Source organism: Temnothorax curvispinosus, unplaced genomic scaffold (assembly GCF_003070985.1).
Source record: "Temnothorax curvispinosus isolate PA1 unplaced genomic scaffold, ASM307098v1 QBEX01007415.1, whole genome shotgun sequence".
Lineage (NCBI taxonomy): Eukaryota > Metazoa > Arthropoda > Insecta > Hymenoptera > Formicidae > Temnothorax > Temnothorax curvispinosus.
In genome coordinates, this window is record NW_020217195.1 from 251,426 (window position 1) to 277,028 (window position 25,603).

General features: G+C 49.9%; 2 protein-coding genes across 3 annotated transcripts in view; one reads left to right on the forward strand and one right to left on the reverse strand.

Annotated features, from left to right (window-relative positions):
* The window catches only part of LOC112457007 (serine--pyruvate aminotransferase, mitochondrial-like), a 5,982-nt gene extending 5,637 nt beyond the window's left edge, over nucleotides 1–345 (forward strand). Inside the window, exon 3 of the mRNA XM_025019852.1 lies at nucleotides 301–345. Coding sequence (XP_024875620.1) covers nucleotides 301–345 — 45 coding nt within the window. The remainder of the gene's footprint in view (nucleotides 1–300) is intronic.
* Nucleotides 7–25,603, reverse strand: LOC112457021 (dorsal-ventral patterning protein Sog). Of its 2 annotated transcripts, none has more exons than XM_025019887.1 (8): nucleotides 24,305–25,603; nucleotides 11,712–11,815; nucleotides 8,557–8,686; nucleotides 5,248–5,313; nucleotides 3,265–5,052; nucleotides 2,866–3,011; nucleotides 1,855–2,181; nucleotides 7–695 (listed from the first exon to the last, which is right to left on the reverse strand). In XM_025019887.1, exons 1-8 carry the CDS (start codon nucleotides 24,432–24,434, stop codon nucleotides 495–497), a joined length of 2,892 nt encoding a protein of 963 aa, XP_024875655.1. In that variant the 5' UTR covers nucleotides 24,435–25,603; the 3' UTR covers nucleotides 7–494. The 2 variants fall into 2 exon arrangements, with proteins under 2 accessions (XP_024875655.1, XP_024875656.1); XM_025019888.1 differs by lacking the exon at nucleotides 24,305–25,603 and adding an exon at nucleotides 16,732–16,798.

A 25,603-nucleotide genomic window follows, 5' to 3' on the forward strand; every position in this document is an offset into this window, starting at 1 on the left:
CAACGAGCGCGCATCCGTCATTCCGTTTGATTAATTACCCTCGTCGTCTCGAGTACCACTGCTGAAAATTAAAATGACAGAGTTGGCGCGCGCGCCGTCGTTCTCGCTCAGTCGAAACGCGCGACTGAATCTCATCCGCGAATCTCCCTCGTTTTTTGCAATTCCTCCTACCGCTCCTCCTCTCCCTTCCTTTAATTCGGTTCGCCTCGGATGAACGCCTTGTAGTTTCCAGCCTCCCGCGATTTTAATGCGCGCGTTGTACAGAACCGTTCGGTTTGACTTGGTTTCCGTGTCGTCAAGTGTCGTCGAGGGGCCCCTCGGTTCAGTACGATGCACGAGGAGTGATCGCGCGGACGGACAATTGCGATCGTGGAATCCGCGGTCGCGGCGGCCGCGACTGATCCCGTCGTCATCCCCAACGGTGATTACGGCGCACGCGGCGGAGCTTCCTCGTGGACCGGGGCAAGACCTCTTCTCCGGAAGACTAACCGGGCTCAGCTCAGCTCGCGCGGCGTCACGGAGTGCCGCCGCGCCGGATGATGATTGTTGCGGTGATGACGCCTCGCGCGGTGCTCGCACTGCGCCGTGCAGCAATCGTCGGCGTCCGCCACGTACTCGCCGCGCTTCAACTGATGCGCGATCGTGTTACAGAGCGACCGTGGACAGCGTTTCCTGTCGCACCTGACCTCGCCGTTCTGAAAGAAGCAGAGGGAGCGGCCCCGTTACGATCAAAACCATTTACGCGTTCGTCGCGCGAAGATCCGCGCGAGAAATGCCAGCCGCGGCGCGGAAGCGGATCATTCCGCGGATCGGCGATCCGCGACCCGCAAAGTCGTTCCTTTTTAATTCCTCTTATGATATAACGCAGGATGATACATATACATGCGTTTATTCTTTATATTATTAACGCACATTATTTTCACATTAATTATGCTCGGACAAATATAAAAAAATAAGAACGCGCGAAAACGGCCCTCAGCGCATGGATTACATTTATCAAATATTTTATAATTTTCTTCAATTTATAGATAATTTTAAATTATTATTACAATATATATTATTGTAATAATTATTATCGAAACCTATCTATGAATTGAAAAAAATTATAAAATATTAATTATATAAAATTAATATATTAATAATAATTTTCTTTTACATACTTTATACTCTTTTCGTGTTCCCTCTTCTCGAAGGATGTATAGCATAGTTAAAAGGAAGAAATATATGTATGTATCGAGACGCGATATTTATCTATCAACGAAAAAAACCGAACGCGAGTAATAAAAGCGAAACGCGAGAAGAACCGGTGCAACGAGCTCTGTAGGAATACAAAATCCGTTTCTCACGTTCGAGACGATTATTTTTCGCTCCGTCTCGTGACGTCGCGACGCGACGCGACGCGAGCCAGCCCGAGGCCATGTCGTTCCATTTTCATCGTAATGGATGGACCCTATAATGGTCGGGGCCAGACGAGCGAGAGCCCGGTTAAAGGTTTTCTCCTTAAAGACCTCTCTCGCCGTGCCCGTGTCTGGATATCGCAACGAGACGACCGGCACGATGACCGTCTAACTCTAACGAATGAATTGAGTGTGACGAACAAAAGTAAAGCGAGTTCTAAGACTTCTCTCTCTCTGCCTGGTAACAAGACGCGACCGCGAGACTCGTCCCGCGTCTCGTCGGTTCGATCAAAACGATTAGGTACGCTCGATAAAGAGAGACCGTAAAGAATAGCGTTTTATTCGCAAATCCAGCCTCTCGTTCTGGACCGATCCGCGCGATCAAAGTTCGAGAATCGCGGCAGCTGGTGGTCGCGTGTTTATCCGCTCTTCGACCGAAGATTCCGGGATTTCTCACCTTGCAACGGCACTTGACGCACTTCATCTCGCCGTGCGAGTGCAGCCGGGGATGCCATTCCATGCCGTTCTCGTAAGGCCCGCCGACGGGGTACTTGCAGCCACCGGAAAAGAGTATCTCCTCCGCGGTGCGCCGCGTCGAAGGTAAGGCCTGGTCCCTCGGTAGGCGTACGGTGTCGCCTGCCTCGGTGGTGGCCACGTCGCTACGAGGCGTCGTCGCCGGGCACTGCTTGCAGCAGGCCTTCTTGTCCGGCCTGAAGGCGATCTTCTCGTCGCACTCGAGCGGCGGACACTGCACCCGCGGGCATTTCACCTCCAGCGTGACAGCCTGCGAGACAAATGGATTTCCGATGTAAATTACGGCGGTGACCTCTCGTACCTGATGGCCACGCCCGGCGGTAACGCGCGCGTTTCACGCGTTTTTCTCACTTCGTCGTGCCGCGTATCACAATTGATTACTGGAGCTTTTGTGGTAATTTACAAATTTCTATCCTGACGGCTGAAAGGCGTATCGAATGTACTCGTTGAATGAAGAATACTCGTTGTCTAGTAATTTGTAAAAGACGCGCGCGTCTTTATCGTTCGCCGAATATATAACGCGAGGTATTTTAATAAGTGACTTTCTGCACTGGTGTCAATTGGCTAGAAAGCGATTGTCGAGCATTAAATAAACTGCAATCGTTTAGAAAATCTTGTCGCTGAATCATTCAATTAAGCTCATTACTAACTGCCAGACCGCAACCGCATTCTTCGGACGTGGTGTGGCACGTTTCAGGTTTTTCCGCGCTGCAAAATCGCCCCGAGGTAATTTTCGCGGAATACTGGTGATTACTTTGATGCGATTTGAGCCGAAGCGTAATTATAACGTATTGGAAAAATATGTGACTTCTTGCACTTCAAAGAAATTATGCGATACAGAAAAAATAATAAGTATTTCAAAATTTCACGAATATTTGTCCGCTATCTATCCACCTACGGCTCTAATAGAACGAAAAGGAGAGTAGAGACTTACGTCGCAAGTACAAACTGCACAAGTGTCGAATCCTACTGGTGGTAGATACGGATGCCAGGATGATCCCGCGAGGTGATATTGTCCGGCCAAGGTACAACCTCTCGTGGCATTGTCCTTGATCGTAGAGTTAGTTTCGGCAATCGAGTCTAAGTATTATTAACAAAACATTAAACGTTGAGGATATCGTTTAGGCATAACTTTACTAAATAACTTTTTAATATAATTTTTTTTATTCAAACGTTTTAGGCGTTATTTAACTTGTGCTCTTTCGTAATAAATTTTACTATACAATACATTTTATTCCATTCTATTCTTTACTTGCGTAGATATGTTTGTTTTGTACAAATTTCGAATTTATTTTCAATTTTAATAAATAAAAAAATTAATAAATCTCTTTACCTGCGCATATCGCACAGCAATGACCGGCCGGCGGTTGCTTGAGTTGCTTTCCCAACTCGCAAGAGATCGTCGGACAGGGTACCGTGTCGCATTGTGCCAAGCCGCGATAGCAATGACACATCGAGCAGGGGTCCGAGCTCGAAGTCCATTGCGTGCCCTCCTCGTAGAATCTGGTCTCGTGGAAGCACGCGCCGGTCTCGATGTCCGACCTGGATGGCTGCAGATTGTACGCCACTACAGAGGCAACATCGTTGTCAGCATAGTGCGGCAGACAGCTGAACGGTGCCCTGGCTTTGAAGGGGGCCTTCAGGATGTGAGTGACTTGCTTGTCCGTCACCTCGAGGAAACCGATGCCCGACTCAATCCTGTAGAGCTCCATCGGCGACAGCCCGGTGACCGAACCCTCCAAGGAGTATCCTGTGAATTCTTCGAGAAGTCTCCTGGCGACGGGAGCTCCCTGCGCCAGCATCGGCATCGTCTCCAAGTACAAACGGAACGTCCGTGGTTCCTGGGAGGAGGGCGGGAAACCGGCGAGCTCCAGCTCATAGTGCAGAGAACAGTCTAGGTCCACCGCGGTCCATATCAGGCCGACCGGTCCGGGATGCGTTGGCTCCTTGGTCAATCTCCGCAGCAGTACTGGCGCAGCCGTGTCTCTGGCGTCCGCCACGGGTCGCTCCAAAAGTCTGCCGCGTAACATGGAGCCAACATGACTCGCAGCGACTACGGAGAGTTCCTCGTTGAAGAGCGGCTGCAGTAGTCTCGGTCCGGGCCGATCTAGAGAACCGTTCGCGAGACCACCGACCAACGAAGGTGTCAGATCCTCGAGTTCCATTCTCCGTTTTCCCCCCTCGTCCACCAGGGTCACCAGGGGGCTCTCCTCTTCGAGTCCTATCAATTGTACTCCGTAACGTAGCGCGCCAATACGGTCCAGGAAGGCCCAGGCCAATCCGGACGCCATGGACGGCGTCTCCGATAGGAGCAACGTCTGATACATGTCGCAGGTCGCGCGCGGGCCAACCGTGCCTATCAGTCGAAGAGCCTGTGAATCATTGCGGGACATTATGCTGATCGACAACTTGCCTCGAGCCAGGAGACGAAGGTCAGTCCCGGAGATCGCGCTGCGAACTTCACCGTAATTCAGCTCATTCGACGGTTTTCTCACTATTATCTCCTCGCGGAGGACCACGTAATCCTTCTCGTGATGTTCCAGCTGAACGATCAGCGGGATATCAGCCACGTCGTTCGGCAGGAAGAGGCCGTTGAAGACGAGAGACACGTGGATCGACGGCGCCGAAGCGGACGAGGCGGACACGATCGCCGTCGCGCCCGCGCCGGCCATCAACGACCGGTCGACGCCCATCGCCGGTTCCAAGAGCGAGGAGAACTGCTCGGTCGAGAGCGCGCGATAACGCGACAGCTGACCGGTCAGGCTCGACGAGGGCTCCCAGAGGAAAGACACGTGCAGCCGTTCCTCGCGCAGCAGCTTGCGATAGTCGCGCGGCACGCGTCTCCACACGCCGCAGAGCTTGCCGGTGGCGTTCTGATAAGCGCCACCGACCGGATCGATCACCTGCTCCTCGAGGATACTGCCGGACCCATCGACGAACTGTATACTGCGCGGCCGGGGCGTCGACGCGGACAGATAGAACGAGTAGTAGATGTTCTTGCGATGGAACGTGAAGCGACCAGTCGCCAGGTAGTTATACGCGCTGTTATAAACCGACGTCGGACTCGGTTCGTCGCGACGCAGGGACTGCGACGTTCTGCCCGTCAACAGGGTGCCGAAATCTGTAACCAGTGAGGATCGCTTAAGCCAAAAAGAAAGGCGGCATTTCGCAAATGCCCATGATCGAGTGGACAACTAATGTAATCTCATTAGAGCCCGGGTCTTTCAGTCTTCAATATTGCTTTTGCACAAATATAAACGATTTCAAGATCAAACGTATGCGTATGTAAATTTTAAGAAATATTTAAAAATCTTACGTTTCAGGCTCCGCTCCTCTTCCTCCGAAGTCAGTTGCGCCGGCAGATCCTGCGCTATGTCTGCGTCTGCGACAAAAGATTTATTCCATCGTAAACGCGGACGCGAATATTTTTCTGGTCGTTCAACGCGCAATAACTTCTCGAAAAATTAATTATGAAACTCCTTAATAGGTATTGAATTTTTCTCGGAAAACCAATTTTCGCGATCTGCCTTCATTCCTTTTCAAAACTGAATGGATAATGAGAATAATTCGCAGAATATATTAGAATGATAACGAAAGCGTATTCTTGAGAGGGCACGTAAATTATACTATACGTCAGAATTAACGCCACGTAACTCACGTGCGATATAAAGGCAAATGTATAATTCGGTATATTCTACGCGCCAGGGCTCTCGGGAGGATAAAACTTCTCACGCAGGAGAATGGCGAGTCCTTTGCACTTTGCATCGGACGCATGTATACCCTCTGTCTCTATCTCTCTTTCTTGCCCCCCTATATCCTCCGTTCCCCGAGCGTCTCTCCTTCGAGACGGGCGTAAAAATAAAAATAACCGGTCGATCGTCGATCGTCGATCCCCATTGAGCCGATTCAGCGGCCGGTGGTGGCATGTGCACCGACCATAAAGTATGCCCGCGCGCGGTAGGAAAAGAGTCGGCTGGCGCCAACCGCCGCTACTTTGAATGCTACTTTTATGGCGCATGCCGCGCCGGTTCAGCGCCACGGAGACGTTAATTGCCGCGCGCAAAACGTACAGCACGCCTCACGCCGACGGCCGAGAGAGACCAGTTACTAACTAAACCGTTTCCGCCTACCTAATCGGATCTATGGCGACCGATGGCACCGGTCTGTCGCGCCATTAATATCGCCGAGAGACGGATATGAGCGATAATGTTAATTACGAGTATTAATTAGACCCACCTACCGCGTTTTTTTTTTTTTTTGCATCCCCTTTCCGTTTCGCAGATAGATTGGCCTGCCCCTCCTGCATCGCAATCCTCCCCCCTCTCCCTCCTTTCCACGAGGACTTGTCGCTTGTCTCTCGTCGGCCTTCGCGACAAATCCCCCTTCAAGCGCGGCTCCAAATCGTTACGCGACCTTTGTGACAATAATGACGTGGATTCGCAAGTCCACGATATTGCGTTTCGCAACTAGAAAGGATATATAACGCGTCATCTAACAGATATGTCGGCGGCTTATAGTCACTGGCGGCGGTTGTACTACCAAAAGTCCGTCACCTTAGGCACGACATCGTTTCGGATCGAAGGACGATCGTTACTCAGGATTAAGAATCGTCGAGGAGAGAGATATAAATGTCGCGAACTTCGAACGAACGGCGGAGCGGAGGTCGCAGATAGAGTCTCGCTCGTAAAACTGTGTTCTTTCGATCTACTAGAATTTTTTCTCTCTCTCTCTCGCTTTCTCTTTTTCGTCCCGACTCCAGACGCCTACGATATCTAATTTGCTTCGAGTATTGTCGAGAAAGAGTCTCGAGGCCGACTTTCGTGATCGCCCGTCACGGCCGGGACCGGGACGAGGATCGACGAGGACCGAATGAGAATCGATGCGACGATCCAATCGACGGGCTCAAGGGTCGCAGTTATGTTTCCTCGTGGAACGTAAAAGGCAGGCATCGCTAATTGCGGCCAGTTTCACCTTTCATCAGCAGGGGGCAACGAGCCTCTATCAGACGGCCGGCGACAACTACGACGATCGCCAATGTGATTATTATGACGACCGTTAGACGAGGCGTGCAGAAAATAAACTTGCTGCGCGTGATATTGATGCGCGAACGTTTCTATGAGGATAAATGACCGGCGCGGGAGTGGCGCGATCATCGAAAAATGACTCGCTCTGTCCTCGTCGCCGTCATCGCCGCCGCCGCCGCCGCCGATCCCCTCGTGGCACGGACGGACGGCGGAATTGTGGCGACAACGAGCTCTCTTTATCAAAAGTGTCATATTAACCTAATTGATAATATGCGCGCCTCTCCCGTTGCATCGCCAATAGCCGCGCGATAAGCGGCCGTAAAAATTTAACGAAACGACGACCCCGTCTCTCTGTTTATGGACGGAATCAGCCAAAAGGAACGATCGAAAACAAACTTGTACAAACGGCGCGAGATAAAATAAAAATTAAATAGAATGGAAGAAAAAAGCGCCCGTATCTCTCCCGAATCGGATTCTCTCGCTTCCACTACCGCCGATCTCTCTTCCATCTCCATCTATCCTCCGCCCGTCCCATCCGACCATCTATTCTTATTCCCCATCGCGCGCGTTATGCCCGATCATTACGTATGCTAATATTTACATTTAGATTGCACGGCTTAATCGAAGTGACGCCATGCGGTAATATAGCCGGCGCCATGGCGCTAAACCGTGGCGTCCGTCCCCAGTCCCCTCTCGCTCCGCACCTCTTCCACCGATTACGAACTCGAGTTCCCTCTCTCGAGAGAGAGACCACGATCGGCCAATCTTCCCCGCGCTAATTCCTCCTCTTTTTTTCCTCTCTCTCACATCCGTCCCTTTTTTGTATCCTCTTCACCGCTAGGTAAACCGTTTCGCTCCGATTTCTTCTTCGCTCACCCATATATTTATGGATAGGGAAATGGAGAGAGGATACCTGGTCCCCGGGTTATCGATATCTCCGAAGGTACCGCGAGCAAACGCGGCAGCCTATAGCGGACGGCGATTACGAGGGTCATTCTAAGACTACGAAGGGATTTAACGGGTCAATTTGCGATTTCCTCGAGTAAACAAACTACGCGCGATAAAATGCGAGGCAATACCGTAAAGGCCGATAGTAATCGCTATATTCGAAGCGGAGCTCGGTTTCGCCAATTCGCGCTCATTACCGTCGCGCTGGAGCTGGCGCACGCGAGCCTTATCTGGTAGCCTTATCAGCGCGCGGGATAACATATATATACTACTTTCACTGCATCGGGCGGCACGGGCCAAATTCTTCGAGAGCGCGCACCGCTCCTCCGGCGGGCGGGCGGCTGGGCAACGCATTCTATTTCTCTTCGCGGTGGCCGATCCGCGTATCGCCCTAGTCGTAGTAGAATGCGGATGGAGGAAATCGCATAGCCGAGATACTCGAGAGCCATACGGCGACTCCTTTCCCGATAACGTATCGTAGGGAGGAGGAGGGACAATATAGATGTACATGGTGGATCGCGTAAAAATCTTATCTCAGCTTATCTCACCGTTTCCGCACTCTTGGCGACCGGGAAAAAAAAAGAGATTAACCGCGGGAATAATCGCGGCGAGGTGAAAAATATAATACGGATGTGCTATATTGCGTAACTTACTGAAGTCACCGGGACAGGATTTGCAGCATCGACCCGGGAGTAAAACTGGTTCGTCACACGTGAGTTTCGGGCATTCGTTCTTGATGTTGCGGCATTGAACTCTCGCGATGATCCGCCGTTTCTTTTGCACCTGAAAGCAGAAGCGACAACCGCTGGTAAAAATAAAATCAAACTATTATTATGATTCTTCTTGCGTACGCTACACGCACGAGGCGTCCACGTGCTAATTTTTCAGGAATCTCCCCCTTTTACTTCGTTCTCTGCTTGTTTTCTGCTTCTCTGCTTTGTTCGCGTTACTTTCGATCGCGCCTCGGCGCGACGATGGAAAGGACGTTTGCGAGACTAAGGTGACACGCGGCAGCAGTGCGACGCAGTTGCTAAAAGTGCGGCCGCGAGTCGCGTCGTTCCAGTTACGGAGAAGAATTAAGTCGGTGGTTTTATAGAGCGGCGCGCGCGTGGCATTCTTGAAGCGTGAAACGACGCACTTTCGACGCGATTGACTCGACGGGAGGAAAGGAGCGAGCTGGATTATATCTCGCGATCGCAACTTGGAGTTGTCAGGAACAGCCGCGACTGCTGCCAGCGAATTTGGAACGTCGCGGCACGCGAATAAAACCCCCCCGCTATCGAGCACGACGATTTATTAAGCTCTTAAAGCCGATGATTAACAGGCTACTCCTCAAGATCGCGTCGACCCATACTTCTCGGGCATCCCCGTGCGGGGATGAGCGTCCAACGTCCGCGACATCGCGCTCCGACGACTTTAGGTGAGGAGACATGGCTTCTCTCTCGCGGCGACGTGTGATTCACGCGACGCGTCTGCTTCTTCCACCAACCAAGACCACGACCTATCAATAGCTCCTCATGTACACTGAAGAGGGACTGTCATTCCTCCGAAGTCTAAAAATAGAGGCCGCGCTCTCTCGCGGCTCCTCGTCCACGAGCCGAACATAACAGCGCGCCGCCGCGCCGCAGCGTCTCCCGCCTCTCTTCCGTCTCCGTACCATCCATCTTTTCGGTCGATCGTAATATATCTTCGAAGAAAAAAGGATTTTAACCCGTGAGAGCGTCTCGCGCGCGCGCGCCGCTATCCGAGGTGCCCGCAAAATTCGACTTGAAACTCGGACGGAATCGGCTTTACGCGTTCCTCGAATCGTCTCTTGGCCGGTCAAAAATATTATCTTCTCGCTCATGATCATTCCTGTTATTGCCACATTACGAGAAGGATTAGAACTCCTCGCGGGGTCTCTAATGATCTGATCGTACTCTAGCGACTTTAATGGCGCCGTACGTAAGGCGGTACCGTACACCTCTCCTTGTATGCGCGACCATATAATTAATTTTCTCTTCTCGGTAAACTCATCAGATAGCGTCTCATTAGCATTTACACCGATTACTTATCGCTCGCTTTATCGTCGTTTAGTGCACGCATAAATTCCGCAACATTTCCACATTAAGATTTAACGATTCGGCGCGCTCGAAATTCTCATAACGACCGGACTCGAGACTCGCGATCAACAACGATTGAAACGTTCTCGGGAGTTGATCCCGAATACTTTTCAATTTCATTCAACGTAGGAGCGTAATGCATATAACATGTTCGGAAATTTTCAAGAATGTTGAAAAATATCATTTTTAATCAATAGAAGAAATACAAGAAGTATGAAATTATATTTGTACAGAATATCACGTGGTGTTAAAAAATTTAGATAATATTAAAATAGTACTTGGGTAATATTTAAATAATAATAAAAATTGACAATTTATTTATCGAAAGTTTAAGTCGGAAAAATTAATTGAGATATATTATCAGAAATAAATATTTCCATCAATCAAAGCTTTGATAATTTTCATATGTAACAAAATAGATCGCGCGTAACGAAAAAGGAATAAGTGATATGTGATTAGAATAATACAAGAGAAAAACGAAACTAATGATAATCAAAATAATAATTAGTAAATGAAATATTTGAAGAACGTGGTAGGCGCGCTATGTGCTAATACTATTGAAAAAAAAATAGATGTAGAAAAGGAATTCGAGAACTTAAGATACTTTACGAGAGAACATCATGCGGCATTTACGCGTGCATTAAACGGCGATAAGGCGCGAGATAAAAAAAATCAGCGAACGCCAATGAAACGTCTGCGCGTGAGGGAAGAAAGCTAATTGCGCACGGTCGCAAGAAGAAGCACTACGGTCGCGCGTAGCACGCGTTCGTAATGCGCGTTAAAACAAATGTTTCCTTGTATTTACAAGCGACGTAGCGGCCGCCCGACACGAATGTTAATTATACGATTACACCACCGGATGAACAATCGCGGTTATCGTTTACTGCATGTAAACGCGAAATGGAAGAATTCGGTATTGCGCATCGAGCACTCGTTGCGCTGTCACGGGGAGGTGAGGTGAGGGAGAGGAACACGTACAATCGGAATATAAATGACGATTATTGCGCGATCTCGAATAAATATGTATCCGTGCGTATTTCGTGACGCACGCGCGCGCTCGCGAGTCGACTGCCGTTGACATTTTTTCGCGCCCCCCTCCCCCCACCCGCTCGCGGAGCGACGTTTCGGATCCGACGTCTCTCGACATTTGATATACGTCACCTTTGTGTCAATATCGTGGCATTTATACGCCCCGAGATGCTAAATTATACGCCGCGCGCAACGAACCGGGGTATACCGTAATTACAAGAATGTATACACACGATACACGAGCCGCTGCGCGCGCGCGTGCGCCACGTTGAGATTTAGCCTGATAGAAATTTATCCTCTCTCTGTTTTACAAGACTTTTTATGACATACCACGTCTCTCGGTAAACATCGATGTGATCTGACTTAAAAGGAGGAGGCGAAAAAAAATAACGGGCGTCGCGAACGCAAAGTAATAAGTACTTGAGATGTGATTATAGCGTTGTTTCTTGACAATAAATTCGAAGGCGAAGGATAGAGAGGGTACGAATCACGCGTCGCTCTTTATTCATGTATGTTAATAAATGCTGGCGTGGTACTGATTGTTTACTAAACACTACGTGTGCGCCGAACGCTACATGCGCGACACGCTACACATTTCAATGCGGGCCGTAGTGTGAGTTATTTCCTTTTTTTTTTCTTCTTTTTTTTAATAAAGATAAAAATGCTGCAACACGTACCGGTATGCACTCGCATTTGATGCAGTACATGACTCCGAAGGGCGGGCCCAAGTCCGCGAACCATGTCGAGCCCAGTTCGCGAATCTGCTTGCCGAACATGCATTCTGAAAAGAGGAGAAAAACATCGTCATTACTAATCGTCATCGGTTGCCGCGTTATCGTCTAATAACATTAGCGAGATAAATCGCATAAGCATAAATGTCATCTTATCGATTACTGGCGCTACGCTACTAGCGAGCTTGCCTATCGCGGACATTAAACAAGATATCGGCGGTCGGAGAGGGAAAAGAGGATATATTTTAGGCGCGAAAACGCGGCTCGCCCCACACGGCCCACACTGACGCACTTCCGTTGCCATCGTCGACGAATGAGGCGCAATTTGACGCGAGTGTAACGTAACGCGCTCGGTATGTACATACATTGATCCACGCGCATATTCATTCGCGTTCATCGACAATATATGCGTCGCGCGTTCATTCAAGCCACTTCGCAAACCGCCGTGTCGCGTGAAATGCGGCGAACGACGCATCATTTATCCTCGATGTAAAACTCCGGGCTCTTGTTTGCGCATTACGGACGCGCCGTGTGCAACCGGTTGGTCGATGCCGCGGTCGGTGACAAAGTGGACGAGTCTCTCTCCGACTTGCCGCACCGAATCCCGATTGTCGGATTGGCTTTAGAGCGCGAGACGTAAATCCCGAAGAGAGAAGAGATAAAGACGAGACCGTTATCTCCTACAACAAGCTGGCTGATAGCCAGTAGCAAAACATGTAATAATACGCTTCATTAAATCGATAACGATATCGGCCGTCTCTCTTGCAGCCGATATTTCTTTAGACTCGTGTCTTCATTCGTCAGGAAGAAAAGGAAACGGAGAGATTGCAAGCTTATTAGCGATGTAATTATCTTCCGCCGCTCGTCTTTTCATTTCCGTCCGAAAATAACGCGATGGGAATCATTTGCGTTTGTATTACGCGCGCATGCGTCTCGCGCGGTGTCCCTATTTCTGCGAAGCAATCGCAATATTGCCTTTTTTTCTCTTATAATCCACAGTTCTACATCCAATCTGAGATTGGCGGGATTGATATCAAGATTCATTATTATAAAAGCACTTTTACACGAGGCATACGTATCTTGTTTTTAATGTAAAACGAAAGGAAAAATCAATTTGACTCTTATACCAGGTTCTACGCGGTCTTTTAAAAAGATGAAACGATCTTTTTTATTCATGTAAATATCAAACAAAAAAATAAATATTTACTATGTAGATATCCGTACGTCTATATGTACATAGGGCACAAGAGAGAGAAAAGGAGAGAGATAATGTTGTGGAAAAAAATATATATACGTTAGCGGAATTTTCGTGATCATCGCTCCAAGATACTCAAAAACTATCCATTGCAAAGAGAAGAAGAAAGAGAGGGAGAGAAAGAGAGAACTCGGTCATGTGCGAGTTAGAGAAAGGGAAATGGAGAGAGGCCCGTTTTGCACGAGGTCATTGCACTGCGCGCGCTAAGTCGTTCTAAGCGCAAAGTCGCGGCCCTAAGTAACTAGGAGTCCGAGAGAGCCACGACACAAGCTACCGCATCGAAAATATGCGAGTCACGCGGCATAGTGCGGTAAGGTGAAGCGTATTAGGTCTCTCCTCTCTTTTCTCTCTTTCTCTCCATGTCTCTCTCTTTCTCTATCTCTCTTCTCGATAGCGACGGTTCCTTCGGCTTTTCCCTCCCGTTTCTCTCGTTTCTCACCCGGGGTGGCTTTCTCGCGCGACGCGACACGCTTCTCCGCGTGCACGCGTGTTAATATAAATCGAGTTTCCCCGACAGAGGCCCGACACGAGTGCGGCCACTTTCAGCGATCGTTATTATCGCGACTTTGTACACGAATAATCGCGGTGTTGTTTGGGTTGGAGAATTAGTAACGACGCGCCGCCGCGACGTACTCGCAACTCATCCGCGCGTACGCCTCTTGCCAACGGGCGAAATAAATTTCTCCCCTTTGTCCATGCGTATACGTGTGCCTGTGCACTATCGTATCGTCCACACGCGTATCGAAGAGACGTGAATTCTAATCGTGGAGGAGCATGGAACTTAATAAAGCGGCAATATCATTTGGACGGAGAGTGCCTATCGAGAACACTCGAGAAGACGTAGCAATTATACTTGCACTCGTAATCCTCGCGCCTGTGTTCTCGGGCGATATATTCGCCGATAATGATAATGATCCGTCGACGATATGTATTAAACCGACGATCGTTTCTCACGACACTCCTCCTGAATCACGGGCGCCGCGCTTAAAATCGACGCCCGACCTCGAGCGAGCCGAAATCCGGAGAGAGAAAATAAAATGTAGTTCGCGCTATGCGGTGCCATGAGTACGTCTTCGCTCGCTAAAATAAATAATGCGAGCGTATGGAAGAGGAACGCGCGTGTGCGTGCAACGGAATTCGCGCTGGACTCGTAATCCGCTAAGGAGGCGGTTAAGCGAATGGCAAACACGTGCTACACCTTTCGTTTTTCGCTTTTCCACACCCTCCTCCCCCGCCGACCACTCGCACTTCTGTATCCTTCTCGGATAGATTTACGAACGTGACGTCTATCCGCTCGTACCCTCGCCTCCCGCTCTCTCCACCGCTCGTTCTCGCCTTTCGGCATCTACCCGCTTCGTCTCGAGTTTCACATCACCTTTAGCATCGCGCGCGCGCGCGAGATCGTTCGCTCGTTCGCTCGTTTGCATCGTGACATCGTGACGCGAAGCGTATGCATAAGACGGTTATCCGTCGCGTCGTAACCGAGGGAGGAGAGATGAAGAAAACGCGACAAAAACAAACGCGCGGTTCGATCGCGCACAGTTTAGTCGATCGAGAACGTTTATCGGTTCTCCGCCAGGAAAGCAGGTCGGATCATTTAGATGATTTTCATTAATGGCACTTGGCGCATCGCGGTAATACAATTAGCGATAAATTTAATTCCGCAAAGGGAGACTTTCGTCGGGACGGGGTAATCGGCACGCGCGCGCGCGAGAGAGAGAGAGAGGATACCTGCATAGCGCTCTATAATTACGCCCGATTCCCGGAGGTGTCGAGCGCGCATCGTACGTCACGTGCATCATTTGCGTCACGGATGTCGCGCCTTACGTAACGGCCGCGTGTGTGACCGTGAAGCGTCTTCTTCGTCTAGACCGAGAGACGCGGAGGCCCTTACCTCCGTAAGGTACCGGCTCCGGACGAGCGCCACTTTCTCGAGCGACCACCGCCTTCGCGTCGCCGCGCCGCGCGCCGCGCCGACTCACGACGACGCTCTAACGTCTCCGCTAAAAGCGGACGGGCACGGGACACGTAGGCGACGCGCGGTGCCCCGTGTCGTCCCGATTGTTTATGTATGCGTGAACCGCCGCGCACCCGATACCTGTCGGCGCGCAGATTTACGTGGGCGACACGAGCGCGCGGACACATCACTCACAAGCCGTACATTTTATTTCCCTCCCCACCCCTCCCCTCTTCCCCTTGCTTCGACCCGATTTTTTGCGTTATTGAATTTCATCTCACCTCGTCGCGCATCTCGCCCGATCGGCCGGGCGGACGTTCGGAAAGAGGTCGCTATTTGCTTCTAAATATCTTCGCGCGTGTCGTCTCGCGAATCGGTTCTGGAGCAGCCTCGCGTTTCTCGATGCGTTCTTTCCACCCCGATCTCACTCACGCGTTGTCTCTCCCCCACTCGCTTACGTATCTCATAAAGATACGGAGAGAAACGCGGGTATGTCATTTCATACAATTTATGTAACAGGAAAATACTCCTCTCTATTATTTCTTCTTCTCTCTCTCTAATTCAATTCTGCCGGTGACGCTATTCGATACACATATTTGCGCGTATGTAAAGCATTCCGTGTGTATAAACCGTTCGACAGGCGCGTTCATCTCCGCGTGTATACAGGTACAGGTACAGGTATATGTCGCCCGTATATACCTACGTGATGTCACGCGCGGCTCAGAAATGCCGACCTTGCGCCCGCGGCTTAAAGTCAGTGCACGCGTAATGCGATGCATTCATGTTCGCCAAGCCTTTCGGCCAATCCCTCCGTCGGTCGTCCGACGGCCGTGCTGATAAACGACGGCGGCGGCGACGGCGGCGGCGGCGGCGGCATATCTGCCGCGACGCGGAGTACGTGTACGCACGTGGAGTACGCGCGCGATATGTAAATACGCCGACCCCGTCAGACGAAATATCAGGTAAGACCTACATACATTGGAGGCAAATGTCGTTTTTCCTCCCGCGCGTGACGTTCAATCAACCGGTAAACAGTGTTCCTTTTTTCCTCCTTTTTTTTCAAGCCGGTCAAGAAAGCGACGTATAATCGTATCGTAGATATAGGAAAATCTGGGATAAGAAGCGCGTTTTCGAGAATTGAAACGAGTAATGATATTCTTCGTAACGAACGAAAGAACAAGACGCGGTTAATTTCAAACTCTTCTCGGCAGAATGAAACTTTCGCTCCTCTTTCTATTCCTCTCCCGCGCTCTTTCTCTTTCTCTTCCTCTCGCGCGCGCGCGCGAGAAAGAGTAATTGAGTTAACTGCATTGGGATTATGCCAGAGCCTCAAGCTTGGCTTAAATCAGAACCGTGTGACGAATAAACTGCTGTTACGTCGGCAAGTGGCTCATTCGTATTACTCCAAATTTCACGGCTGGCACGTGTCGATTTTCTCGCGAGCCAAGAAAACCGGCTGCTGATTCAGCGGCCGCGGCGAGCGAGACGGGATCGATCGTCGACGCGTGATAATTGACGGAAATATATCCGTCAAAGGCGAGAAATTTCCGAAGAAAATAATTAGCGCAGATATAAACGTTCCGAGTATACCGTCTCACGGAGAGATATCGGTCTTTCCCAGGCGTAATAATTCGCGCAGTTACACGCAAATACACGTATGCAGTGGAAAATACGCCGTGCCCATTACGGATCGTCGCCACAGCTGTGAAATAATGAGAAATGGATGATCGTCGCGGCCGATGACGTATACCTACTTTTCCTTCTGCTCCCGGCTTGACGATGCGAGAATGCGCCGCAAGTACGAACGATAAATAATACATCAACGGCTTCGTTCCGAGCGAGTCAGTTCGGAGTCAGTTTATCGGAGCGACGATCGATCGCCACTGAGAATAAGGAAAAGGTCTTTGCCGGTTCCGCTCAAGGATACCAATCCAAATCGCTGCTCTTTGTGCAGTGCGTCAGTGCGGAGAGAAAGAGAGACGGATATCGCGCGAACTTTTTAGTAGAAAAATCTTCGATGTGCAAGAAACTTAAATTAAGCTAATGGACGCTAAAGTATTTAGCACAAACTGCCGGGATCGTTCGTTGATCAGCTACAATCTATATGTATCTCGAAACCGGTACGCATTTTTTTTTTTCGTTATTAATACGTATAGGATAATAATAGTTTGAGATAATAATCGGCATTGTAATCAACGCGCGCGCGCGCGCACCGACGACGATGCATTTGGCACCTCGACTGAGAAGATGATGTTTGTCGTCCGCGCGTGCACTTGCCGGCGCGGCGCGGCACGGCGAGCCCGACCCTCTATTTAACCAAGTTCGAGAACCTCGGCGAGCTTCTCGTCTGCTTAAAGTAAATTTCCGAGGAAGCCTATTTACGCGATGATGATTCCAACACTCTCCCGCGGCAGATGATAGATAACGAGCGACCAATCGCGAACTGCCGTTCGCTTGTCGGGGCACCCGACAGATTTTGACGACGCGTCGTCAACAGTAATTGCGCGGCACTGCCGCGGTAATGACGTAAATTAGAAGATTTCGCGGTGATTATGCCGGTTTGTTCGTGCCGTTCTGCGAAATCACTCCGCGCACCAATAACTCGCGACTTATTAATCGTTCGAGATCCGTCACACGTATTGTGATCCTTGCGAAAGTGGGGGACGTTACCGATGAAAAATAGTAATGAAGGAGACGAAATTTTTCCATTCCCGCGCGACGAAATCTCCGGTGACGAGGCTCGCGAAAATGTTCCGATATATGATTTAAACGATTACTCCGGAGACGAGGTTTACTATATATAGAGCGGCGCCAGAGTAACGTTCTCGAACAGCCGTCCAGACTAAACTCATCCGCGAGAAAGAGAAACGTAACGCGCAATATTATTTCAGCGGGCCGGCGCGGCGCGGCGAAACGTTAAGCAACGCGGCGCGATGTCGCGATATGACGCATCTTATCTCGCGCGAGCAGAAGCGCGAGGGACAAATCGAGACGACGCCGACGGCTCGTAAAGTCAGGACGAGTCGCACGCGTTCCGCGCACGAAAGGGAAGATGTTAAAAAAAAAACTGGAAAAAACGAGCGGACCGCTTAACGGCAGGGCGCGCGCGCGCGCATGTCTCCATTAATAAAATTAACTCTCGGATTCACGAGCGAGACGATACGAACGCGATATGAACGCGATACGCGCGATACGAACGATACGAGCCGATATCGACGGGCGCACGGAGCGTATCGAACGGCGGACGCCGACACTCGCCAATCTTCGACTTAGTTAGTAATTTTAAGTAAGTAGCTATAAGTAACGGCGTAAATGGGAATGTAAGGCGACTTTAACGGTACTGAATAGCGGTTAATACTTTTCGTGCGTCGCAGCGACAAAATTAGGAACTCGTGAAAAGGAGTAAAAATTCGTTGACAAATTTGACGCGAGGACCCAATTAGATTCTGTAAATACGATCTCGGAATTCGATATGATTATGCTACACACATACACATACTGTTAAATTCATATAAAATTATACTCAATTTGAATCATTTTTAACCATTCTTATAAGTCGCTACTGGCCCTACTCAATGTGTTAATTTAACTATGGAAACCAATGGAGTTCAAATAATACTGTTTTATGTTAAAATAATAAATTTTGACATACATGGTAGTTAAAAATGACAAAATATTATTTAACTAAAAAATTATTGGTTCAAATTTTCCTCTAATATTTAACAGTGCACGCGCGCACACCATATAGACTATGTCCGGTCGAATTTTGAGAGATACGTTGCCAATTATTATAATTGCATTTTCGCGATTATAATATCAAGCCAGACTCAGTTAGATGAGAAATATCCGCGCGGATTCGCCATTCACCAAAACCAGACGTGGGTCGGATCTCGGTGTGATGCGGAAGAAAGTGAAACGAAACCTTGACTCGGACCGAGTTGATAACTCCTCCGCGCAACATCAAGTAATCGACCATGCCTTTCGTTCATTCACTAAATCCACCTACGAGACGTACACGACGCGGATGAGATGTTTTTATCCTATTTTTTTGTCGAACCCGCGATAGGTCGAACGCGACCGCGCCAACGTTGCAACGTAGCGCAGCACGGCGCGCACCAACGCAGAAATTAATTGAATTACGCACTGCAATGACATCTCAATTAATTTTATATGCATATTAAGGTAGCGCTGTTGAAATAAATTTTACATTCGTACATGCGCACGACCGTGTCTAAAAGGGATCAAAAAATAATACTCCTTTTTACAAATGGTTGGCGTATACCCGCGACGCCGGTGGTAGTTTGCGGTGAAAGAAGACGCGGGGTAAAGAGATAAAAAAAAGCGCCTTAATGCGGTGCCATACGCGCGCACGGGACAGCGCATACACGTTAAACTCATATTCATACGTACGTCGACCGTATGCCGCACATACGTAACGAGGAATCTTGTTTCGTTGCGTCTAGTGACCTTGGGTGCACGCAGTGTAAAAGAGCAAACCGACAAATAAACTCCTTCGTAATTTTAGATTCATCAAGTCCACCGAGCGAAAGGTCTCTCCTCCCTTTTTCTTGTTTCCTCCGTTTCCCTCCCGCCCTCACGATCGCTCCTTATATCCTCTCTTACGTGTGTGTCGACCTAGCGAGCATATGAAGACAAAAAGATGCCGGAGCACTATGTCATACTTGCGCTCGTAGACGAAGGCGAGTTCTACTTTGAAGTTCCTCGGGGTCCGCTCTCGTTAATGCGTCGCGTCTATAGCCGCTAGAGATATCTTTGTCCTCGGCTAACCGATTAATTTTCCCCCGGCTTACCTTCCCCTCCCCCCGGAGCAAGGGAAAGGACACGGAGCGTGTCACGTAGCGCACAGAGCGCACGTTTCATTTTAGCTGTCTCGTAACGAATTCACGAAAGCTTTGAATTACTTTCCAACTATCGTCCACCTCCGATTGTTGAGCAAGGTTACGCGGTAAGGCAAGGCTGTCCGCTACAAGGAAACGTATAAAGCGCGAACCGCACCCACGTCATCGGAGGATAATGGCAATAGTATTTTGTGCATCCTGCCGTGCCTTGTCCGGTCTCGGCTCTAACGGGCTCACCGCGAATCGAGTATATCGATCGAACGTAGAAGGCGATATCTTGATCGGCGATCGCCCTAAATCGCCCCGCTGCAAAAGAAACGCGATATATTTTTGAACCGGTACTCGGTATTTACTTTGTAGAGACTTAGCCGTACAAGATCTCGTACAAGTGCGTCCGCGCGACAATGAGAGAGGGAGGAGAGAGGGGAGAGAGAGAGGAGAGAAAGAGAGAGAGAGAGAGAGAGAGAGAGAGAGAGAGAGAGAGAGAGAGAGAGAGAGAGAGAGAGAGTAAAAGGAATGAGCTCGGGGAGAACGAAGAAGAGGAGAAACGAAGAAGCCGTCCGCTCCGCGTCGCGGAGGTGGTGGTAAGTCGTTTTGTGTCTGCAGCTCGTCTAAATATATACGATCCTCTCTTCGGTGCGGTGCAGCCTTTCTCAAAGAAGCAGGAGAGACACGAACGGACTCTGCCACGATTTTAGAGAAATCCCTGTGCACATCGCACGAGCACGCGAGTGCGGCGACAAATCGCGTGACTACGGCCGATCTGACCGATCGAAGCTAGACCGAAGGACCAGAGCACCGCGCACTGTGGTTCGCCTCTTCTCTCATTTAACATCTTCGACTTGATTCACATTAGCGATTATACATTGTCAGCTTCTAATTAACGCGTGAACATCTAATCAAAAATAATTTCCTTCAAGGCTCGTACCATTGTATACACAATTTTCCTCCATTACTTCAATTTCAATTTAATGTAACTAATTAATATAACATACGATTAATTCAAGAATAACATCAAGGATAATAATCGGTATTAACGTGAAAAGAAAGAGAAAGAAAGAAAGAGAGAGAGAGAGAGAGGAAGAAGGAAAAAAAATAAAATATCTTTGATCCCAATTGAATAGTTCTCACTCTCTTCTTTCCTTTTTCTCTGTCAGCTCCTTCCCTCTCGTTTCTATTATAGACAATACAACGCAATAATCGAACGCATCCGGAAGTTAAATAAAGCAATCTATACGCGGGAATTATGACATCCCGGAGTCGCGTCGCGCGCGTTACGGAGCGCGATGTGCAACGCTGTCGTCGTTTACCTACTTAAAAGAAAAAATAGCGCATTGGCTTACTAAACTTCTTTAATGCACAACGGCGGCGTTGTCTTCGTGGCTGCAGCCAATTAGCCGCGAATCTTGTACGGAGGATCGAGCGACGCGCTCCTCTCCGCGAGGGCGACCGGCGAGGAAAGGGTTTCGATCGCGCCGCGCGCCGCCACGTGAATAAGGCCCATTTATGTAAAACTTTCAGGCGTTTTTAAACATGCGTTTCCGAGGTAATCTGCCATCGTATGAAATTGGGTAGAAATTGTTCGAATCCGAGAATGCGGGGAGCAACAATGAGACGCATAGTGATTCCTCAGCCAAACGCTCGTCTCTCTCTCGCTCTCTCTCTCTCTCTCGACAGATTTCGGTCCGAAACCTCTCGCCGCTTGTACCTCCCTTCTGGCCGATCGCGTATTAAAATTAATGTTTATACACACGGACAGACCGGTTCTCAAAGCGACGACGTTTGAAAAGTGCTGTTAACTGATTTACGCGGCGTAACGCGAGGATTCTCCGGTCGAGGAAATAAAATAATGCAAAAACATTCTCCCTTTCCGGAAACTCGAAACTCGAACTTCAGGTGAATTATAAACGCCGGAAATCGATGCCCCGGCGATTAAAGATTTTATCGGACGAAATCTGTCCGGCTCGTCTCGTCCGTTTCCCTCTCTCGTGACGGTGGTATCGCGCGTATACGATTATCGTGTGTGTTGTTAAACCGAAGTTATATTATCGAGAGACAAGGAGACAATTTCACGGAAACGCGTCGCGCCCCAGAGACGCGACAGTAAAAGACACACAGACGTTGAGTTCGACGATATTATTGTAGAAACGCGCGATCGTTCCCTGTCGCCACCTTGGCGATAAATACTAATTGAGATTAGCATCGGTGGTAACGCCTAACAGGTGTTCCGTGAGAAGTGTTTCGAGGCGAGGAAAGGAGATCCGTAGGAAGAGGGTGGAAATCTGAGAAGGAAAAAAGAAAAATAGGCCTCTTAGGCCTCTCTCCGGGTTTCGACAAAAACGACACGTATAAAGCGCATATACAGCTATTTCTCGATTCACGCAGGTGCCACGCCATATGTTATAAGAATTTCTTTCGCCATTTTATAAAAACAATTTTCAAAAAATTTTAAGGGGACTTTATAATCATACAATTATTCGAAAACCATGGACGTTCGTAGAAAAAAAAAACATGAAGAGTTTTCTCGTCGCAGAACGGTCTCTGATTCCTTAGAAGGACACTCCGTATTAAATCAGAATAGTCTGGCTAATGAATTTACCTTTACTTAATACGCGGATGTGATTAAGAACGATCCGAAAATGGTTAGTACGGTCCACGAAAAATATCAGGGTCGACAGCTTGAGCAGACTTAAGCTGACAGCCAGCAGAAATCAATCGAGGCGAGTTTGCGAACGCACAATTGGCCGGCCCCATTATCATCCAGACATCCAATTTTCTGTTGAATAGCAGCTATAAATCTCCACCATCTCCTAATATCTCCTAATATCATAACGTTAGGTACAGCGGTAATTAAATCGCCCGGAAGTCCCTCCAGCGGGTGAAGCGAAACGAAGAAGAAAAGTTTTTACTATCGCAAAATTATTTGTGGATCAACAGGTGGTTTCCTTAAACCGAAACTTTCGCGAAACTCGTTTGATTATTCGGCAAACGCGCGCGCGGCATTGGGCGATCGAATTTGTATGCCAGACGATATTTGGTTGTTACTGTTTTCAAAAACGTCGTCGCCAGAAAAGCGACGCCTCGATTATCATTGCAATCTCGTATATACGGCGGCGTTTCGTTCGGGCTCGAATTAATGCGAACCTTCGGCCTTCCGTCCTCCTCGCGCGCGTGTAAACACGCTGGTAGACGCGACGGGCGTTTACGGTATCGACGACCGACCGACGGGGCGTCCGATAAAGGAGAGAGACACGGGATAGTTAAATAAGACAGAAATAAACTAGAACGGGTAAACGAAACCCGCGTGTAAGAAGAATGGAATTGGCGGAGGGAAAAAGAGGGCACGAGCAAGCCGGTGGACATTGCTAGATCCTTATAAAGAAGAGAAACGAGCTACTCGCGTCCTCTTCTCTCCGCTTGTGCCCTCTCCCTCTCTTTCTCTCTCTATCTCTCTCTCTTTCTCGCTGCAACAATTCTCAAAGATATTTGAACGTTACGTTGTCAAGTAGAAAACTGTTCTTTTACCGTTTACTTTTCCAAGCTCGGTAAAATATTAAACAAATATAGGTATGACACATTTTGCATTTCGAAAACTCGTGAAGATAACAAGAGCGGGAGATTCAATATCGATAACGACGTGCAGCAATTTGCCAATTTTTAAAAATAAAAGACGAACCGGCGCGGCGAGAGCCTTCGCCGTCGAAACGATTGTTATCTTACGTCAATCTCGTCAAATTCGCCAAAAACACGACGGCGCCGACACGCGGCGCACACGGAGCACGGAGGCGCGGACGAAGGTCACGTTTTTTAGCGATCCCGCGGCGCGGGTACGGAGAGGAACACGTTTCACACGGTGAAAGCGTAATCTCGCGGTGGCCTGCGAGTCGCGAGGAAAGCATTATGATCAGCCGACGGGGGGAGGGGGGAGGCACGTCACGGATGTGCACTCGGTCGCCGGCACGGCACGGCGCGCCGATGCCCACCGCTTCCCCCCGTCTCTTGTTCCTTTTTTTTCCTCCGTTTCTTTATTTTTCTTTTTCTTCCCGCGCGCGTTTCTCATTATGTAAGACCGTCGCGCTCGCGGTCGCGCTCTCGGAACGGAGTCGCGGAGAGTCCGAGAGCGGCACGTACGTATAGCCGCGTTCGCCACACGTACGAGACGCCTCTCTAACCTTTAAAGGACAAGAGACCGCTCCCAGGCGACAACCGGGCGAAAATCGACCGACCAGGCGTGTACGTACGGGGAACGGAGATCGAGAGAAACCTCTCGGCGAGAGAGAGAGAGAGAGAGAGAGCCGAGGCCGAGGTGCGAGACCGGAAGAAGGAAGGGGAGGGCTTCCGTTTGACGTTTGTCTCGATGGTGCCCTCCCTTCGGGTTCGGAAGATCGTGCCGGTCGATAGGGACCGTTGGCGTTGTTGTTTGGGGTTGGACACAACAGGTAAACAAGATTTATGGATCGTTACTTACCGGCGGGCCGATGCGGTCTCCTCGCCCAGTCGTCCTCGATCAAGGGTGCGACTTTTCGCGCGCGCAGCGTCAAAGGGCAGGAAGCGACGATGAATAGGATCGGCAGCATCAGACCACCGTGGAGATGCATCTTGGCGACTCTCGGTCTCTCGCGGCGGCCACCCTAATCCTCTCTCTCTCTTCCTCTTCTCCTTCCGCCGGTTTATCAGCCGGCTAACTCTCTCGCACACGGTCCTGGCACTCGCACCGGTGCCTTACGCATATAGCGCGTCTTCCTCCTCTTTCCCTCCCGCTCTCCCTCTCGGTCTCCTTCCTCGTCGTCGAAGCCCCGCGGCACTGGTCTATTAACGACCGTTCACTGCACAAAACTTTTCTGCACCACGTAATCTACCCCTTCGCGTTTCCGCCGAGAAAAACAGGGAGGGAGAGGAAAAGCGTTTTGAAAGGCTGTGTATCTCGAACGAGCGCGTGACGCGCCGCGCGGCCGCCTCTATTATATTCCTATTCGGCGTGTCGGCACTGTCGGCGTTCGAGGTGGTACGTATACCGAAGGTCCAAGACGCGATCCTCACGTGCGGACGTTCCGCGTTACCGCGCAAGCACACATATAGGAAACACACGAGCTCTCTCGCGCGCGCGGAGGGAACGAGGCGAAGCGAACAACTGGCGAGAAAGCCTCCCGGTCTCGCGCGCCGCGCTCTCTCGCAACGCAACTCCGAGCCGCTACTCCGAGCGATCTCTCGATTCGCGCTCCTCTCGCGCCTCGCGTCTCGCGCCTCGTGCGCCCCTCCGCACCACCACCGCCGGCCGGCCACCACGAGAGCGCGCGATACTGCGGGCTGCGGCGCGCGTTTTATAAGGTGGTAGGTATAGCGTAGTAGGTACACGGCCGCGCGCTACGAGAGCGCCCCGAGAGAGAGAGACGGAGAGACACGGGAGAGCGGAGCGGCGGCTGCTTCGTCGTCGTGTCGTCGGCTCTTCTCTCTCTCTCTCTCTTCCTCCTCTTCGTCTCGTTTCGCGCCCCTGCACTCCGCCCTCTCTTGCCACCCGCGTGTGGCTCTCTCGCGTCTCTTATTCCCGTATATCTCTTTCGCCGCTTCTTCTACCTCGCGGTGTTAACGCCGGTTCGCGTCTGCGACTGACACACGGTGCGGCCGGCACCGATTTGATTTCCCGACCACGAGTTGCGCCGCGCGCGCCAAGCGTATCGGATAGCAAACGTCCGACTGACTGACTGACTGACCGCGAGCCGTCTGGTCAACTCCTCCCTGGTGGGAGGAGGAGGAGGAGGAAGAGGAG